Source organism: Scardinius erythrophthalmus, assembly GCF_964197995.2.
Source record: "Scardinius erythrophthalmus genome assembly, chromosome: 4".
In the NCBI taxonomy this organism is placed as follows: Eukaryota; Metazoa; Chordata; class Actinopteri; order Cypriniformes; family Leuciscidae; genus Scardinius; species Scardinius erythrophthalmus.
In genome coordinates this window covers 3378123-3400144 of record NC_138224.1, presented here as the reverse complement: position 1 = coordinate 3400144, position 22022 = coordinate 3378123, and the positions used below count along the sequence as shown (strand labels likewise).

General features: G+C 38.8%; 1 protein-coding gene across 3 annotated transcripts in view; it reads right to left on the bottom strand.

Annotated features, from left to right (window-relative positions):
• pde3a (phosphodiesterase 3A, cGMP-inhibited) overlaps window positions 1-22022 on the bottom strand; it is a 94832-nt gene that overhangs the window by 21926 nt on the left and 50884 nt on the right. For all 3 annotated transcript variants that reach the window (XM_081364306.1, XM_081364307.1, XM_081364308.1), the window contains exons 3-4: window positions 10858-11121; window positions 2648-2805 (exon numbers count right to left, since the gene is read on the bottom strand). In XM_081364306.1, coding sequence (XP_081220432.1) covers window positions 2648-2805; window positions 10858-11121 — 422 coding nt within the window. The remainder of the gene's footprint in view (window positions 1-2647; window positions 2806-10857; window positions 11122-22022) is intronic.

The following is a 22022-nucleotide window of genomic DNA, read 5'->3' as shown; positions in this document are numbered from 1 at the left end:
TCAGTGGAAAACATTTTTTGACTTGTTTTCCGGTAAACATTCAACATACATCAATAATCTGTTTGCATGAAGGCTTTTCAATCCGACTACTAACAGATTATTTGGGTGCATGTCAATGTAACCATTGTGTCCTCGATGAAGATACTTCACCGTAAGTCAACAAGGCATAACCGTTTACCTCTCAAAAGGAAAGTTCACGATGCACTTTCCAGGGTTAAAAAAGTCCAAGTGGTGCATTTTTGGAGAAGGGTTCAGACTTGAAATTTCCTGCCAACTTTACAGGATCTGAGCGAACAGGGAACACTCTTCAGATATCCATTAAGGAGACCCGCCACTTTAAGACCAGCCTCAACATGGTAATGCAGGTGACCCTCCATTTTTCACAGGGGCTTTTATTTCGACAGGATCTGAATCTAAACACATCCCTGGCTCTCGTGTCTCCAGGAAGCCTCTTTAAGCTCTCTGTCTACACAGTGCAGATGGCTATCTGGATATGCGTATTAATGGGCTGAACTTTAGCTGGGCTGTATAACTCAAGCTGAAATAAGAGATATAAAGGTGGAGAAATGCCCAAAGATGGACATTATGAAATCTGAATCAAACATTCAGACGGAGCGAAGCAGCGTGTAGGAGCTCTGGAAAGTTCAAGCGCTTGACGGCGATCCGCAACAGCTGTGTGAAACACTAACGTACGAGACCATGATGACAAACAAAGCAAGATGAGGGCAAACGGATAAAAGTGGTTTCAGATAAATCCCCAGAAAATCTCTGTGGACTCATATTTTCAGAAAGTACTGTTGCTTCAAAACACTTCATGAGTCAGCGGACAGCGGACGTGAGAAGTATTTGGACAAGTGAGCAAATTGTCATTGCTGTAGATTACAAAAGCACAAGCATACTTCTCAAACAAACATTTCAGTGTTTGTTAGGTTTGAAGTAATAAAACAATATATAACGGCTTCAAAATGAAGTATTTGGAAACTTTCGTGTTTGGGAATCGTTATTGAAACATGTAGTTAATGTGATGGATTTCACATGTGGTTTCTCTGTTAGGACACCTGCTTGAACTTGAGGACAATTGACTTCATACATCCACTAAAAATCACCAACAGCTGATTAACCCTTTCCCCGCCAGCGTTTTTTAAAAGGTTGCCAGCCAGCGCCAGCATTTTTGATCATTCTAACAAAATGGCCCCCAGAATATTTTGTTGTATGAATTTCTGAATGTCAAAAGAAAGAAAAAAACCCAAACAAAAAAAATTTATTCTAGATTTACACAGTCTTTTTTTATCAACACTTGAATGTAGGTAAGTTACATAAAAAAGCAACATTTTGAACAAAAAGATGAGAAATTCGCATTTTGTCAAAGACTTCAACACTTCTATCGCTTGTTTCTGCTTCTTTTTCGTCTGTGTTTTAATCTCTCGATTCTTTACTCTTTCAGAAGATGCGTAACAGCGCCTCCTACCGTATGTAACAGTAAAACCAGGGATTGCTGACACATAAATTACGGAAAATTCCATCTGGAAATAGTTAAAAAAAGACACTGAGTAAAAACAGTGATAGTGAAAAAGATTTGCAAGTTAAAGATTTGGGCAGCTCACCAAAAGGATGTACAAAAGTTTAAACTATAATCCCCACTGTTATCAAAGCACTTTAATTCAACATGAAACAGCATTTTACTTTCACAATATGACATTTCTGGTAAAAAAAAAAAAAATCTATGACAAAAGAATGTAGGGTGGGACTTGATTTTATCCATAAGGAATTGATCGCATTACGAAACATGTGAGTTACACATTAGAACAGAGCATAACATCATTGTGCTGTTACTTTCTTTGCATTAATGATAACTGGCTTTAAATTACTGAGTTAACTATTGGCAAAACTTCAGAAAGTCTCAAATCAGGGGCAAACTTAAGGTAAGCGAATGCTTAGGGCCCCGGGGAATCTGGGGGCCCCATCTGATATTGGCGAAACAAATTTGGTAAAAGCTCTAGAGCATATTTGTGTTTGCGCTCTGGACGGCATCAAAGGTTTCTATTTTCAACATGTTTGGCAGTGTTGAACAATGCAGCCAATCACAGACATATATGTTGATTTCTTGAACGCAATGGCCAATCATATGTGTTTAAGTTACAACACATTCACCGCTCAAAACGGTGGAGTTTTTGTTCAGAGCCGAGTTCTGTGCGCCCGCAAATCCTCTCATTGTAACAAACAAAGTTTAGACGTGACTGTGGTGTAAGCCATAAATGATAATGAAAATGTCAAATGATCTGATCATGTAAAAAGATATCTTTAGCTTTTAACCTAAGTTGTTCATTTGTGATTATCATGATGAACAAAACGTGTAAGAGTCGTAAACTTTTGTTAGCTTATTTTCTGCAATAACTCAAAAGGCGATGGAAAAATCCTATTGTGTTTTTTGTTGTTGAGGGAACTAGTGTGATGCAAACTTACAGGTTGACCTATAAGTACTGTACGTCATCATTGCAGCGCTCAGATAGGCGATGTCAGCCAAAAGGAGAGTCGTGACTGAACGAGGACTGAATAATAATAAGTGTACTGTAAGTCAGTTTGATGAAGTAAATGACACAGATGGCAGTGCGCATTGCATCTGGATCAGAATGGAGTTGTTCATTACCTGCTGGAAGGGCCATCGTGAGGTGTTTTGATGCTGGCACTGCGGTCTCGTCGCACCGGCCCGGGTTCGAGCGTGGGCAGGCCCGTGGCTGAGGTCGTGGTGGTCCACGTGGAAGAAATCCGTCTCAAAAGCCCCGGATGCAAACTTCGCCTCAAACGCTGTTATTCAAAAGAGGACATACATCAAGTTTAGACTAAAACAGATCTGACAGTGGAGCAAAACACTTAGAGACACAAATTATTCACGAAGGTCAGTTTTGAAGCTTGTCAAATGTCACATCAACAGTTACAATCAATTAACACTGACCCAGACAGAATAAAACCACATGTGTATGACAACCCAAAGGCCAAATTAACACTTTTTGGCAGTGCAGTTGTTAAACAAATCACTTGTTTAGATTAATTTTGCATTTTGCGTAAATGATGTCAATCTTAGTGTGCGAGTGTGTGTATTAAAGAAAGCGAGTCTGTGCGTGAAGCCAAACATCTGAGGGCGGCAGATGACAGCGGTCCATCAGGGAATACTGAGCCCTTCCCCCAACTGGGAAGGAGGGAACAGAACAGATGGAAGACCCTGGAGAAATGCATCACCGCTCTGCTTCTTTACATCACAAGCTGTGAACCAATCAAAAAGCGTGGGGGATTTGGAACGTGTTTTCGGTATAAAATAGACTAGACATATGCACTTAAAGGGACAGTGAACATTCTGGCATCATTTACTCACCCTTTTCAAAAAATATTTTGTGTTTCACAGAAGAAACGCACACATACAGGTTACCACATGGAGTCTGAATAACACATCTGGTTTAATGGCACTTTTAATATATTTCAAAGAAACTCCAGAACAGTAACGCTTCACAGCCACGGCAAAAATGTATGTTAAAGGTCCCGTATTATGCCCCTTTTCACAAGATGTAAAATAAGTCTCTGATGTCCCCAGAGTGTGTATGTGAAGTTTCAGCTCAAAATACCCAACAGATAATTTTTTACAGCATGTTTAAATTGACATTTTTTGGGGCTCAGAAAAACGAGCTGTTTTAGTGTGTGCCCTTTAAATGCAAATGAGCTGCTGCTGGACGACACAGGGGGCGGAGCTTCATGAGCTCGCATACAGTCTCTCAGGACAATTTCATCTCACGGAATGATGATAATATCAGAAACTCTCAGTAACGTGTTCATTTCGAGTCGGACAATAATGCCTACAGAGTCAGAGTGCTGTATAGAGATGAAACAGGTATAGTTTAGTAGTTTAATTACGGTTATTATAACGTATTTGTCATCTGCTTGTATGTATCCATTATTTATTATTAGCCTACAAGTCTGCTGTCTGAATGATGATCAAACATATACTGATGAGTTTAATAAAGTTTATTGTACATCACAAAAGATGAAGCGTCAGTTTTACTTCAGAAAATCACCGTAAGAGCTGAGTAAACACAGTAAGTTATTAAAAGTGCGCAAGTACATAAACGAATTTCGGTAGAGTTGAGGGAGCATTCCTGTGGGCGGAGGTTAGTCAAAAAACGGTTCTAGTGACGTCATTAAAGAAGGAAGTAGAGGGATGTAGTCCAAACGGGCCGTTCGATGTAGGCGACTTCTGTTAAATAAAATATCTCGCTTGGCATTGAACTTTGAGCTTTATAATTTTACAGATATTATTTATACTCTAACAACAACATTACACACTAACTAAAGTTTGAAACATGGGATCACGAAGAACGGGACCTTTAAGTATGTGCACAAGTGCACTGCATTGATCAATTAAAGTCCCCCTGGTGAAAATCAAGTTTTTAATGTTGTTTATATGTCGATGTGGTGTTTTTAATAAGACAAACCATGTATAATAAGTTCAGCAGTTAACACTATGGCTGAATATTTTCTCCATAAAACGTCAGTGTACCAAAGACGTGGTTTGAAAGGACCCGTTTCCTACCATCTCAAACATGTGACCAACATGCTGAGCGGGGCTTTTCCTATCATTATTTGTACGGATTCTGATTTTTAAAAAGGCCTGCTATCTGACTCTGAGATGGCGAACAGGAATTAGCTGTTTGATAGCGTAGTCAAGCCAAAGGCTAATCATATCAATTACTGTAATGTGCCAACTTTTATTCAATTTCTGAATTGAATAGCCTAAAAAGCGCACAAAGACAGCTCCCTTTATTATCACTAAAAAGCTGTCACTCATCTCAATTTACGATCTCACAAAGTTCCACTATAAACAATGAATCTCTTATTTACATCATGTCTAATGAGAGGATTCGCGAGCATGCAGAACTTCAACATGCATGACTCTGATTGGCTACATGGCTCACCGCTGCAACAAACAAAATATACAAATACACACTGGAGCGTTTACCAAATCTGTTTCGTAAATATGATATTATTATAGAATCAACGGCTTTTGTTTGTCAGGCCTGTCTCTATAATTCGCTCTTCCTCTTCTTCTTCTGAATCAGTTTCTGGTTCAAACATATACTGTTTACTAAAGTCGAGCGAGTTGATCAGGTAATCCGAGCCGAGTGGAGGCGGGGGTAATTTGCATATTCATGGTTCCGCGTATACTAAATGAAGCAAGGCTGTAGAGTTACTTTCAAGCTATTTTAAGGCATGAAGAAATGATCATATGAGAAAACCGTCATTGTGAGTATCAAAGAGTTTTAAAGGATAAAATGATTGACTCCAGGGACTTTAAGTATGTTTTTGACCGTATAAAATTGTACAATGGTGTACAAAAAGTTTCTGAACTGCATTACCCCAAGAGTCAGGGAAGGGAAGAAACTCTCCTGACAGCAGCATGAATATTTCAGATGCTGTGAGTAGAGAACCAGAGGGCATATCCGTACACCCCCAACCCCAATCATCCTACCGCCCCCAGTGCTGGCGCTTAAGAGTACATGCCCTGGGCATTCTGGGATACCACCACCTTCCCATTACAGAAAAACGGGGCGAGAGCCGGGTTCAGGAGTCACAGATTATGTTTATTTTTAGCTGATTCAACAATCTATAGCCACAAACATGAAAACATCTCAGTGATACGAGTGTCTGGTATTAATTCAGCTGGAATGGCTGTCAGCTGAAGTTGGGAGGAACATGTTTGAGTGGATGTACCAGGCCTGATGTCTGAGAAGGTGCTCGGGACGCGTGTCTCCTCTCCTGCCGTGGAGTCTCTCGCTCACACCGACAGACTGTCAGTGTTGCAGAGGTTCAACGCTTCTGCGTCTCGTTCGATCTTCTCCAGCTGGAGTGACAGCGCAGAGACACAGTCTACACTAACCTACACGAGGCAATCTCACAAACCCGGCCCACAACACGTCTGGATATTAGAGGACATTTGGTTAAAGTAAAGGAGTGGCAGTACAGTATATTTGTTTTGAGTGACCATGCTAGATTAAACCATCAAAATATGAGGAAATTATTTGATATTTTAAGAGGGAAGAATAAAATACTGAACTTATTTAGCAGACATTTACCCTCCAAATTCTTTCCCATTTTGCAAAATTATCAGTTTTAAAAACCGTACTGTCTCTACTGGAATGCAAAATAAATAGTGCTATAATATTTTTTTAAATAAAGCTATTATAGCTTCGCCAATATGGCTGCATCAACACCGTTTATGTGCATATCACAAACTTGATTTAAATGAATCCTTTATCACCAGTTCAGACCACCAACAGAAAACAGCAAAGCAGCAATCCACACAATCTCACACCCTTTCATTGAAACAGTGTGTGCAAAATTTCCAGCAACTATTTAAGCATTTTTGTGCATACTAGATTCCTACAGGGAGTTCAGATCACACCCTCAACTCCAGGTCACAGAATAAATGTTCTCCATGGTTATCATTTTGTCATTTTACAGCAAAATACCAGTGATTACAGGTATTACAGGTATATGTGAAATTGCTCCTGAAATATATTTAGCATTTTTCTTGAATATTAAACAAAAAACTCTAGGTACACTGTAGGTAATAATATATATTTTTTAATTTATATTGTTATAATTGTGTATAATACAAAATGATCAAACATGGTTCGTCCTTGTGTTTACTTAGTGATTTGATTAGATTTATACTTCATTTTACCTCATAGATTAAACATTTTCAATCTACTTATAAAGAAAAACATTTAAGCCATTTCAGAGAAATTACAGTAATATATCAATATACAGTAATATATCAAATGTCATTCTAAAGGCTGAAAAATATCAAGATACATGCATAGATTTTATTAGGGCTGAGCTATATATATATATATATATATATATATAATCCCTAATAAAAACGAACAAAAAATGCAGCAAACAGTCAGGCCCTGAGAGCGCAGTGAACCGGTCAGTTCAACAACTTTCTTTTCCTATTAGTTCTCGAATAGATTAGCATTTTAAACGTCTGGGACGCAGGTATGCACTCGCTCGAAATCCTAAAGTAGGAAAATACTGGAGGAATCAGCCTTTAAATCTTAATAGTACTTTCTAAGATGGGGAGCTCATGCATGTATAATGCGTTAAAGGTTCACAGTTTCTGACCCGCAGTTGTTGCATGTTTACCGGCTTCGGAGAAATGGACGTTCAGTCAGCAGTGCTGCAGTCTCCAGAAATGTAACACCTTAGGAAAAGTGTTTTTCTTTTTCGAGTTAAAATACACAGGGAAAGTGATTTGGGATTTACGTGAAAAAGGCCCGTTTCCTGTCAAGGCCAAAGCTAACGCCTCGCTGCCAAACTGGACACCCAGACAGGCCACAAGCATTTCCTCCGAGGAGCTGCCGCGCGCCGTGACCTTCTATGAATCGTGTCACCATCAGTGGAAGCGAAATCGTTCCTTGCGCTTCATGCCGATATCCCTGCTGTTGACACAGCTGCAGCACTGACAGATAAAACGCGGCTCAAAGAACCAGACTCGCTCGTGTTTTTCTTCACACAGCCAAAATATCACATTATATATGCTGTGGAAAAATAATAGAGCTCTGAATTCTGTTCACTATCGGAGCGTAGTGCGGTGTGACCTACATATGGACCAGGTGTAATGAATGGGCGTTAATAAACATCTCCTAATGTTGTTTGCTGAGCACTGCAGCATGGGAAAGAGCTGGAGAGCTGTGCACCGGCCCATAGTGACTTTAGCCTCACCTACTCTTTAAGTGCCGGCATGCATTTTTAACTGCAGTGCTGGTGAAACATTAAAAGGCTTCTGTGAGAATGTGCGTCATTGTCCGCTACATTAGAGACCTGCCATGCTGGCGTGAATGAGGACGGAACGTGTGTGTGTGTGTGTGTGTGTGTGTGTGTGAGAGAGTGTGATGAAAACACAGAGCATTAGCCGTGGCAGTAAACCATTAAACACAATGGAGTCTTTTTCTTTTGTCTGAAAGTCTTCACGGCAAGATAACGCGAGCTATTCAAAAATTACGCTGCAGAAAATAATGTAAAAACATAGCTTCGGAAAAACAGAAGCCTAATCGACCCTTCGCTAAGCCTTGCTCTCCACTGGACAAGCTTTACAGAACGTCCCATAGGTGTTTTGTGAACAGCATGATCTTCAGTCAAACTGGCTCATAAAGTGACTGGATATTACTCTTACTTTGGCTGGAATTAATTGTGGCATGTCAAAGCGTTTTATACACGACTTATCTTTAAAGAAATTTGCCAGTAATGTCCTTATAAACTGAAGAATCAAAAAAGTGTTTAAAAACACATTCACGATGGCACTGTGGAGACTATCAGCTCTATGAGTCTTATCAATACTGAAATGAATAGACATGCTAATAAATATGCTCTGTACTGTATGTTTTACTGTATTTGTGCATACTGTATATTCCATTTAAAACTACAGACTTCCATATATTTCCATTATAGAACTCCAAAAGCTGATAATAGAACACAGACGTATGTACAGTATTACATACATTTTCTCCATAGAGAAAGCATTGCAAATGACATAATCAGAATCAGCCTCCACACACTCTCAAACAAAATATAAGATATTGTATCATCATTTATGATTCAGATACATCATTTGAAATGATTCATGAGATGCGTAGTTCATAAATAAAATAGTGACTTTTTTCAAACAATTTCATCAAAGCAAAATAAAAATTTGTAGAAGAAAAGTTGGTAGATTTTTTTCATGGCTACAAATCTTTACTGAAGAATTTTTAAAGTCGGCATGAAATAAAAATTCACCCTATTCAATGTATTTTCAAAATGCATGTTATAGCTATTATTGTGAACAATTCGTCTGTGCAAATGTGTTATTTTATACAAATTTTATTCAACCTTGTAATGTTTAATCAATCTGTAGGATTTTAAAGACATTTTTAAAGACCTTTTTTAAAACCTGCACAAACAAAATTAATACAAAGTCAAAGTTTTGACAAAACCAAAAAGTTTTATAAAATGGTAAACCTCACATTATTATTATTATTTTTTTTTTTTTTTTAAAGGCACAATATTTTGTGGTCTTTTGATGGTCTTTTAAAATCACAAATCACTGGTCAGGAAATTAGCAAGAATTGCACAAATACTGTAGATAAAGTAACTTAGCATGGAATAGCCTTCCCCAACTTGCAGACAGCTTTTCACAGGAAAAAGAGCCAGTGTTGTTACACTCAACACTGTAAAAAATGATATGATCAATAAGTTATGACAACATATATATTTTACATTGCTTTAACTCATCAAAATAAGTTAAGCAATTTTCAACTTTTTTTTACAAGTCATACAAGATTAAACAAATTTTTCTTTAAATCTAGTTTAATGTAATTTAAGTTAAAATTACTTAAACGTCCAAGTTGATTGTACTTAAAAATGTGAGACCAAACATTCACTTATATATTCAACTTTTCATCTGTGGGAAGCAAGCCATTCTGCAATATTCTCCTGTACTCCAAAGCATTAAATGACTTTTCACAGTGAAGTAGCTCACCAACACCAGGCTCTCCACACAATGGCACTCTTCCTCATGCTTCACTGGTAGAGATGCATTTATTACTATATTTCACAGCAGATTTTTGAAGCCGCCGCTCTGGAGCATCACCATGCAACATGCAACTCATTGTGATTCATCAATCCACACACAACTTCCCATAATCTGCCAAAAACGCTCTTTCTGTGGTCTTTTTAAGTAGTGCATTTGCTTAAATTTAGCTAATTTCCTGACCAAATATTTGTGGTTAAGACAATTAAAATAGTGTTTAGCCATTTTGGGTGTGGTCCATTTTTTTGCCCAGGAGTGTATATCCTAATTGTGTAGATTTTTAGAATCCACCAGCTGAATGAAAAAGCAAATTCACTCTCTGACAGTAGATGGCGCTTAGTGAACTGCTCTGAAAGCACAAGCCTGTAGAAACTGCAACAGCGCCACGGTTTTACTTCGAAATGTCCAGCGCTAAAGTTTTTTTTTTTTAAATCATAGCCTTTCGGAGTTTAATAATCACATTAGCCATATCGCGATTCAAATTATCCTCCAATCGTGCCACGCCCACATTTCATCCGCCTAATCAACAACCGATGGAAAGAATCAAGTCCCCGCCCCACATTTTTCTTTTACATTCCCATGTTCAGACCAATATGGAAGAAAAGATTACTTCCATTTAATCATGACTTAAAAAACAATGATAACCCTTCATAATAAGGTCTTGTTTATTAACATTAATTAATGCATTAACAGACTAACAATGAGCAATATGTTCTTACAGCATTTATTAACCATTGTTAATGTTAGTTAATAAAAATGTTCATATTCACGTTAGCTCATAGTACTACTATTAACTTCTATCTATACTACTAACTAATGTAAACAGATACAACTTTCTTAAAATCTTAAAAATATAGTAGTAAATGTTGAGATTAACATTATTATTATTTTATTTCGAACAACAAAGAAGATACAAATCAAATAAAATATAAAAATACAATAAGTATGTTGCAACATACCGAACTAAAAAAGTAATAACTATAAAGTATTTAATTACAATATGTTCGAAAAGGAGAGGGATGAAGCAGAAGCTTATTATTAATAAACACTGTAGAAGTATTATTTATCGTTAGTTCATGTTAAACTATTGTTAACATAAGTGGTGCCAAAAAAGGAATGGAATTTGAAAAAAGTGGGCGGGGCTGCAACAGCAGCAAAGGTCAGATTGGTTAGTTGTATTTTTAAGGCGGGGCTTAGCGAAGGGTCGAATCCTGGTACCTGAGAGGGTGTGGCCTTACCTTGGGGATTGCCAGCTTCTCCCCCTTCTCCGGCAGCTCCTCGGAGTCAGAGCAGGTGTGTGCGTCGCTGAAGGCCAGCAGGGGGCTCAGGCGCGTCCGGTGGTGCAGCGGCTGGAAGGTGAGCTGGGTGCTGAGCAGGTTACTGACGGCCCGCAGGGTGCTGCAGGTGTTGGGGGGGAGGGACGGGTCAGCCAGCAAATCTGAGATCAGTCCGTGGGCCTCTCCCATCACCGCGATGTCCACCGTCACACTGGTGCCCGAAGACTGGACGAGAGGAGAGAGAGTGAGAGAGAGAGAGAGAGAGAGAGAGAGAGATGGTAAGTTGGTGTAAGGGAGAGATAGAGTTAAATGCACAGGTAGCGGGAGAGAAAGAGACAAAGGGGGGAGAGAGAGAGAAAAAGCACCGTTAGCTCATCCGCACCTCGCCGGTGACGCGATGCAGGGCTGACGTAAGGCACACTGACGCACGCAGAGAGTGACGCCGCACTGCTACACACACGGGGGAGCGAGAGACACAGAGAAAGAGAGAGATTTCCAGGGCAAGAGAGAAGGAGGTCATGAGAAGTACAGGAGAAACCAGGCAAAAGACAGAAAGAGGACATGAGAAGACACACACACACACACACACACACACACACATTCATTTAATATTTCAATTATTCAAATATTTTCACTGTATACTATTATTGACTTTTCATTTTTACTTTTAATTTTTTTACCATTTTCATAAATAATTCGTGAAAATATTTTTTTAATAATACATTTTAATATTTAAGGGGGACCTATTATACCCTTTTACAAAGTCTTGATTTTGTGTTTGGGCTCTACTAGAATACTAGAACAGGTTTTCATGCTTAAATGTTTCTCATCTTCTCCATTGTTGCAGCTCCTCTCTTCCCAGTCTGTCAGTAACGCTCTGTTTAGTTCCTGTCTCTATGAAGCCCCTCCTTCTGAAAAGCACACTGTGCTCTGATTGGTCGGCTGGATCAGTGTGTTGTGATTGGTCAGTGTTTGGGAAATGTCCCGCCCCTTACCATAACCACCAGTTTAACACACTACTAACTAACTCAACCAGGCCCCGCCCCTTTATTCTGCGAATGAATTATTTAAATGAGGAATATTGTGACGTGTTCGTTCCCGGAAGAAACTCAAGACTACAATGGAGGCGTTTCAGGGAGTTCAGAAACACTGACACTGATATAGAGGATAGCTAAATATTTCATGCTCAAACAGCAACATTACACACTAAAGAAAGATGAACATGTACAAAAGCATAATAGGACCCCTTTAAAAAGGCAGTCTGAATTGAGATAATCTGCTCTGTCTTCATCAGCATCATCTGTGAAATCTCATAAACCTCATTTTATTAGACATGCATGAAACAAATATATAGGAAACAGCTGGGTTAACCAAGACGTGACGCAAGTGTTTGTTTCTGTCATGAGAAGTACAGGAGAAACCAGACGAAAGACAGAAAGAGGACAAGAGAAGAGCATGCAGTTTAATCTCACACACACACACACACACACACACACACACACACACACACACACACACACACACACACACACACACACACACACACACAGAGATACATCAAAAGCAGAAGAAGGAATGACACATACAGAGAATAACTAATGGAGGAAGGAGAAACTGACTTGCATTAGGCCTGAGGGCTGCTCATATTGGGCCGTGGATGTTCATTGTTTGAGAAAGAGAGAAAGAGAGAGAGAGAGATCTTCAAAACTCAGAGCATCTTCACGACAGCCAGCATCTGCTGTAGCGTATGTTCAGATGCTAACAGAACGTGCCTCATTTCAAAGTCCAAATAAGCCCTCAGTGCTCTCTAAAGCTCGCGTGTGTCATTTCTGCACCTCGAAAAGTCATCAAACGGAATTGCAAAATATATAGGCTAAATATATTTATTTCAAGAGTTTGTGTTTCATTTGCTTTAGCTGAAGTAGCTGGACACGAAACACAACACATTTAGGAGCCAGCAGAAGCCTAGCTCAATCAGTTTATCCAAGCAAAGTTGTGTACACATCCATTTATTCAAATTAAACTGCAAAAATGGCCCATTCAGAAATAATCAAGTGATCTCACCACCACGAATACATTAACATACAGCCATCCACATTTACATATTAATGCCTAATGAGCTGTCAGAAAAGCTTCTATCTATCTATCTATCTATCTATCTATCTATCTATCTATCTATCTATCTATCTATCTATCTGCAACATTGGTATTTTTTTGTTGGCAAGTAAATCTGACAAAATTTAAATAATATTTTAAATATAAGAAGTGACAAATACTGAAAAAGTATAATCATTTAAAAAATGTATGGACAAAGGCAATCAACTTAGCAAACACAAGTAACAAAATAAACGAGTAGTATTGACAATACATTTGTGAAATTTTTTTAAGAATAACTTAAAACATTTAAAAAGACTGAATGGAGATAATCTGTTCTGTCAACATCAGCATCTTCTGTAAAATCTCATATTTGTACAAAACAAAGCGGGATGCATGATACTGATGGCCGAGTGTGACGCGTGTGTTTGTTTACATGTTTTCCCTCCATCAAAAACTCATTCTGACAGCACAGCGCACGTGAGGCTGACGGATGAGCTGTTGCCATGGCAACCAGTTCGCGTCAGCGGGTCTCTGTTTGTGTATGAAACACACAAACACACACAAGTGCTCAGTCTCATCTTACTGTATCGGATTTTCTCGGATAACGCGCTCCTCACAGTGAGGTCACAGGAAACTACCCTTGGTGAATAATACAAAATCCCTCTCTTGGATTACATAAAAGAAACATTAAGTAGAGCTGCTTTAAAACTGATCACGAGGGCTAGATAATACTAATAACTCTAACCTGGGCACACAGCAAAAGGGAACATTTCTGTTGCCACATCACAAGTATTCTTGCATTTCCAATCTTTTATCCAGGTTTAAATGCTTAAAATCATGTGGCCATTTTGGGCTTGAAGCTTTGGCAAAATTACACAGATACTTCTGACTGCAGTGTGATTGTGACCAAATTTGGTACAGTATGTTCAGACTGGCATATTACCATATTACCTGTGCTATTCCAGAAAAATCTAGTTATGCTTAATCCATACAAACACATAACAGCATCAGAAAAACACTGCACTGGCAGACAGATATGGTCACACACATAACAGCTGCGTTCATAATGCGATTACCGCAGTACTGCGATTAAGTGCAAGCTCTTGTAAACAGCATTTTGTGATTATGTTATTATGATTATGCTCATAATTAGAGCACCCATAATGACAGTACCGCAGCTTTCTGCATACACTTTAATGCCCAAAAACTGCATGTGTTTGTGCTATAGACAGATGATGCATTATGCAAATGCATGAGTTTGAAAACACAGACTGAACAGAATGTTAACATTTCTGAGGATATTTAGCATTTTGCATTTGAAAAAGAGCAAGCCTATTGCATTTAAAATGAAAAGTTGTCAGCATCACACACAGGCTGGCGTGTCAGCACTAACGTGAGTTCGCATGGCAGCGCCGTAGCTCACGCTCCCTCTGACTGAACAAGCCTGGAGTGAGGAGCGTTATTAGCCACTGCGCTTGGAGCAAAGCAAGAGCACGACTGGAATGACAAACTCAAACACACTGAGATTTCCAGTGTGACAGAAGCGTTCTGGGACTCGTCTGACATCCGTCACTCAGGCTACGACGAGAACATGTGGAGGATGTGTACACAACGCTACGCTACATGTCTCAGAGTTAGCCACTGTTACACGCCAAAAAACTGAGTGAGAGGCAGATGGGACTTGGAACGAGAGCTTCCGCAAAATGTTTGGGTTGTAAAACTACAGTATGTAAACACAGACACTGTCCGCCAATGTGCATATTTGGGAAAAGAATGGCTGCTGGGTTCAGCTTTAACTGTCGGAAACAGGATCAGCCGTGAAGAGTTGGCACCGCTCGAGAGTTATGAGTGTGGTGAAGTATTAATGAGAGCTGTATGTCGATGAGAAGAAGAATGCTGTGACCTCACGATCTCTCCTCTCCTGCAACGGAGGGTCACGACCCCACGACCCACAGCAGGGGGCATTTGTACGACCCAAAGTGACCCTTTGTGGAAAAAAGCAGACCTTTCTCAGATTCAGTTGTTGTTCATGGGTATAGGTGAATCTCACAAAAACATGTAGAAGTCACATTCTTCCTCCAAATCAAAATTGATCAAAATAAATTTGACTGTAAATGGTTATAATATTATATTCATTCATACACTCATTATGTAAATACAAATACAAATATATATATATCTGTATATATATCTGTATATGCTGTCATATCGATTAATTGCAATTAATTACATCTAACATAAAAGTTTTTTTATATATAATATATGTGTATGTATGTATATATATATATATATATATATTTAAATGTGTGTGTGTGACACACACAGACATTATATATATATATTATATATGCATATATATAATACAAAAAATACACATATAAACAAAAACTTTGTTAGATACGATTAATCGCAATTAATCAATATGACAACACTAATATATACATTAATTTACAATACATAAGCATATGTTTATATACTAGAAATATTTAAATTATATATAATACATTTTTGTAATAAAATTGCAAATAATAAATAATAATATTATTATAATATTATTATGATAATATGACTAATCATATTAATATATTGTTTCATAGTGATTTAATATAAAATATTACAATTATATATATATATATATATAATAAAAAACATTATATTTATACAATATTTAAATAATATACAGGACATATAATACAAATTTACAATAAAAAATATCTAATAATATACAAATAAATATTTAAACACACACATAACATATCTTACTGCACTACAGTCATATTTTAAATTGACAGTAAATATGTTAATGTGTTAAAAAAACAGTAGGCTCCATTTGTTTATCCTTCAGCATTTTCTGGTGTGGTAAATGTGACGTGTGCGCATGTTCCTGACAGACTTTGAGAAGTGTTTGTCCACAGAAACTCTCTGCGTTTCTCCGGTCCTCCACTAGGGTCACACACGGACTGCCGGGAAGTGTAAAAGGGCGATTAAATATAGAACGCACGGAAAGTGAGGTTAAGTGGACTGAGACAACATCGCTCCTTGCGTGGGAGTCTTTCAGCTCCTTCCTTTCATTACATTTATTCCTCTCTCGCTCCTCCTGTCTCAATCCGTTATCAAAACATCAAGAGACGTGAGTCAGCCAAACACGAAGATGCTCAGTGCAAACAATGGGCCATAAAACCGAACCTTAAACTTTAGCACATGAGTGTTTGTGTGTTTTATCACGGACTAAAACAAGAGAGGTGTTTATGGGAAAGTTGCTGAAGCACTTTCGCTTTGAGAGCGGCTGACAGAACCCAGAGAGCCCGGCCTTAAAAAGCACACATTATCTCGCTCTTCAGCGCAACCTTTACGACATCCTGTGATAGCGAAATCTGCCCATTACCTGACTGAAATGGACTCTCTCCACGGCTAATGTCCTCGGATTAGTGTGATTGTGTATGTGTGCTTATGTGTGTGTGCATAGGTGATATCAACAACAGATCCAGGGAACAAAATGAGGGTTGCTGGTGGAAACAGTATTGATCCGCCCTGGTCATTGTGAGCAGCGGTACACACATCAGGACAGCCGGGAGGGAAAAGTCCTCTAATAGCGTCTCATTGATCACAGTGAACTAGGGCTCATACACTAGACGACTGTTTAGCACAGCACAGAGAGATGCTGAGTCATGGTATTATTCTCCGTGCATGTGCATTCAAAACACAGTGTCCGATGGGATGAGAATGTGCTTTAGCGTTAAAGCGAGAGCGAGGGCTTTGATTCATGCGCAGGCACGTGTTTCTACGGAGGAGTACACACACACACGAGACCGCATCACGCAGATGGTAAAGCTCCATCCACGGGCAGAACAGATGCAGCGAGGCATGAAAGAGGAACAACCCTGTACACCACACCAGCTGAGGTGTTTCTCTCACTCCGTCAAAATACCATAACAACAATGAGCCCTTTCTGTTAGTTCGCACAATATACACAATCTAAGTGTGCTCAAGTGTATATCACAAAACCTGTAAAGAACATGTAAGGGTCCTATATCACCCCAAAATTCAATTATATTTTGCATAAAAAATATTAAGCCTGTTTTTATGATTACTGAGTTTTTAACAGCAAGCATATTTCACCCTTAAATTAATGTAATGCAAAACACAATAAAATAAACATTTATAATGATAGATTGTGTATTTTAATAATAGGCAGGGGTGCACATAACTGGTGCGCATGCGTCGTGAAAATAAGCCATGCGCATCAGAAAACGTGGATGGAAGAGCTTTTGAGGACCAACATTTTTGGGGACAGGGACACGTTTACTTACTGGAGTAGGGTTATTCTCCATCTCTGGTAAGATAGCAATCGGGATGATAAGTGTGCTCGTTAATAGGGGTGCAATGGATCGCAGTTTATCCGTGTGATCCGTACGGACGAGACCCCACGGTGAAAGTTTATCATTCGGAAGTGTTTTGTCTGGCAAATTTACACATTCAAGCGATTTTAAACGCGGAAGAAGAGGCGAAAATCAGGACTCGTGCGGAGAGAGAGAGAGAGGGAGAGAGAGAGAGAGAGAGAGAGAGAGAGAGAGAGGCACGTTTCAGACGCCGCTCGAACACCGAATTTATTCCTCTTATGCGTTTACTTGCGCTTGAACAGACTTATACACCAAATTATGTCAAAATACCATTTTTTTTTATGTTTTTATAGAAATCTCTTATGTTCATCAAGGCTGCATTTATTTGATTGAAATTTTGAAATATTATTAACATTTTAAATAACTATTTTCTACGTGAATAATATATAGTAAAAATTTGTATTAATTCCTGTGATTAAAAGCTGAATTTTCAGCATCATTACTCCAGTCTTCAGTGTCACATGATCCTTCAGAAATCATTCTGATACGCTGATTTGATGCTCATGAAACATTTCCGATTATTATTTTTATCAATGTTGAATTTTTTTTTTTTTCAGGATTCTTTGCTAAACTTTAAAAGAACAGCATTTATTTTAAATAAAAATCTTTTGTAGCATTATAAAATGACTTTACTGCTGCATCCTTGATAAATAAAAAGATTAACTTCTTTTTTTTAAAATCATTCTGACCCTAAACTTTTGAATGGCAGTGTACATAAATCTAAATAAATATATATGTGGTATACAAGGCACATGCACAAACACACTTAAATCATCAACCAACCCAGATCTTTAACCACTAGCTCCAGATTCTCTGCACCACCGCCTGAACGTAATGATATTACAGTCTTGGCCGGTGGAATGTATTTATGTTTGTGCATGGAAATGAGTTTTTAAGCATGAGAAGTGACACCAAACAAGCGTGACAAACAGTCGTAGCTCTTTAGCACCACACTGACTGTGTTTCGGCATGGCTCTCGCCCCACGACGGCAGTTTTAACAGCCAATGTGTCACAACGGCATCATAAAAATTACAGCACGACTAAATTGTGAATGAACTGAGCTGCCGGAGGACCTCACAACACAAGAATGTTAATGGCAGCTTGTGGAAAGAGCTCTCAGAAGCAGCATTTTAAAGGCTTCTTACTTCACTCCACAATACTGAATTGGCGGAAGGAGTCTATGTCACATCGCTTTGACACTCTCACCCATGTGCAAGAGCCAAGTGTTTTCAAACCTCTGTTTGGTGCATAGACTACAAACCACGTCAATATTGTGCACTGTTGAAAAATGAGGTGGTTTTTATATGGGGTTACATGAGATTCTTGGTGTGGCGTCCCACAAATTCCAAGAGCTCAACTCTTGTTCTGTGACGTCTGACTGCGGTGATGTTGGATGCGGACGTCTTTATTCTTGACTCAATGTTACCGAAGGTAATGATCTGAATCCAATGAGCTTCCAGCTTTGAACCAAAATATTGTGTTTGATCTCGTTCCGTTTTTTTCTTCTCTCCGTTCAAACGTTAAAAACATTTTTTGTCATCGTAATACGCGCTTTAAGCCGACCCGGGCCGTTGTGTGAGGCGAGTTGGCTGGGAAAGGTGATCGAGATGAAGATAAATCCATAAGTGGACTAGTGATTTACACAACCTCTGAGCTTCCCTGACTCGCCACAAATCTCCTTCTCCACACAGACACACGGCGTGATTCACAGGAAATACTGTATGACAGTAAAATACATCCATTTGATGCCTGAGAAAACAAGGAGACCCTGAGGATCCCTTTGGATTATGAGTGACACCTGAGTAGAAGCTTGAAATAAACATTTTCATTACACAAATAAAAAGATATTTTTATTTCAGCTATAAAACCTTCTTTTAAATTAAGTTGAATATATAAAATAACTCAAACGAATACTAAAAACTAAAACTTAAAAACTATATAGACATTAAGAAAAAACTTTAAAAAACTAAAACTAATAAAAAGACACTTTTTTAATATATAGAAATATTTATTAAAAAACTACACAAAAACAACAAAATAACTAAAACTTTAAATTAAAACAAATATAAAAATAAAATAATTAAAAAAATAAAATAAAAAACTATAATAGTCAAATACTACATAATCAAAATTTGGACACATCTACCCCTTTTAATTCTGAATATCTTCCATATTTAAGAACAATAGTATCACAGCTTTGAAATATCACAAATAGAAATATTGGAATTATGCCGTTACCAAAAATAAAAAATCTTTCATTAAAAATTTAGTTGTGCTACGAAACACATGTAGTAGGCACAATGTATTTTTTGTCCAAAATTTTTTATATAAATGATATATATATATATATACGCCACCGGAAGCATTTATATTGAAAATAGCCTGTTGCTAAGGCAAGCCAGGCAAAAAGAGCGTTACCTCAGGGCCCAGACCAATCAATAGTTGTTTGGGGTAAACTGGTCAACAAAAACCCCTTTCCACTCCCACTTTTTTACGACACACTGAGACTTGATAGTTGTTCTTCACTCACTCTAAAAGGGACCTTCACACTGACAGTGACAGTGACACACTGCAAGGCAACCGGAAGTCATTTCATTTAAATAAAAATTTGCGATTTCCATGCGGGAACATGAGTGACTATAATATAATATAATATAATATCAAGATTTCATTTCTTTTTCTTTCTTTTTTTTTTTGATTGGGGCAAAATACGACAGAACATGTTCATTTGTGAGAAAAGTTTGTTCATGCAAATGAGCAGTGACGCAATGTGGCGGCTACTAATGAGTGTGAAGGTGGTTGAGCACTAACACCAACAATACATCCACTTGGGAGACCCAGTGCACCCTGGGAAAGGTTTGAGGAAGAGCAAGGTCTCCTGAGGACCACATTCACACTTCTTCACTTTCTGTCCTCTCGTCAATGTCACAAGTTCAAATATCAGCCGTGTTTGCACTACTCCACACCTTTATAAGGTATTGGAGCCTGGAGATGGCTGCTTTCCACAGATCAATAAGAGGAAAACAGGCAGAAATCAGGCACACGAATGACTGCACTTTGAAATCAACGAGAACTTTGTAGTGCTAATCAGTGTTTCATGCAGCAAATACGATACAGAGACAAAAGAAAACCACGTCCCTTAACTGACAAATGATAAAACCACTCGATAATTAGAAAAGAGAGCAAGCTATGGTAGCGCGCACACACACACACACACACACACACACACACACACACACACACACACACACAAATATGTATGAACACCATGTGTGCCTGAATATGACTGTGAAGCAGAAAGAGCAGCATCGATCCTCAGGGGGAGGATATCCTTCCGATAAGACGGCTTAGACACTGAACACACACACACACACACACACACACACACACACACACACACACACAAACAAACAATTCGCCTCCCACTATTCATTTGCCGCTAAGCTCTGAAATGCAGACACTAGTTATTCAAGCCTGATTGTTGTATCACAAAAAGGTGTGTAAAGAACATTTTGCATTCTCAGAGTTCTCAATATTAGAATGAGCCGTTTTCACTTTAAAGTCACCATGAAATGAAAATGGGCAATTCTTATTTTTTATGGAATATTGCAATATTTATTATAAATGATTTATCCATGGACATTTTTTTTTAATTCATGTGCATCATAATCTTGAATCAAAATAACCCTCCCACTCAATGTCAGAGTATGTTAGCCCCTCCCCCTCAACATCAGAGTCTGTAAAGCCCCTCCCCCTCAACATCAGAGTCTGTAAGCCCCTCCCCCTCAACATCAGAGTCTGTAAGCCCCTCCCCCCTCAACATCAGAGTCTGTTAGCCCCTCCCCCTCAACATCAGAATCTGTAAGCCCCTCCCCCTCAACATCAAAGTCTGTTAGACCCTCCCCCTCAACATCAGAGTATGTTAGCCCCTCCCCCTCAACATCAGAAGGCTTGTTCGACTTGAACCGGCGTTGCACAGACCGATCGGTGAATGACGTCAAAGTACCGAGAGAGAAAACAGAGAGCAGATGGCTCCTTACGCTTTTAAATTGCTCTCGCGGTACTTTGATGTCATAAACCGATCGGTCTGTGCAGCGCCGGTTCAAGTAGAACAATCCTAGAGTCTGTAAGTCCCTCACCCTCAACATCAGAGTCTGTTAGCCCCTCCCCCTCAACATCAGAGTCTGTCAGCCCCTCCCCCTCAACATCAGAGTCTGTAAGCCCCTCCCCCTCAACATCAGAGTCTGTCAGCCCCTCCCCCTCAACATCAGAGTCTGTAAGCCCCTCCCCCTAAACGTCAGAGTCGGTTAGCCCCTCCTCCTCAACGTCAGAGTCTGTTAGCCCCTCCCCCTTCACCATATAAGGAAAGCTGCGAAAATTGAGTTCATGAAATGTCCAACATTCCACACTTGTTGTTTTCAGTTAATGAAATGCATCATCCTGGTATTTAAAGTGCACTTTTTCTTTTTTTAAATTTCAGTGTGAGCAAACCACTACCACTATTTATACTACAAAACGGCGCCCAAGTACATGAATGGGGACATCTTTCTCTCACACACACACACATAAATTGCAAATCGCTCACAAAGAACAGCGATTACACACACAAACGTTGTTTCCTCATGTGG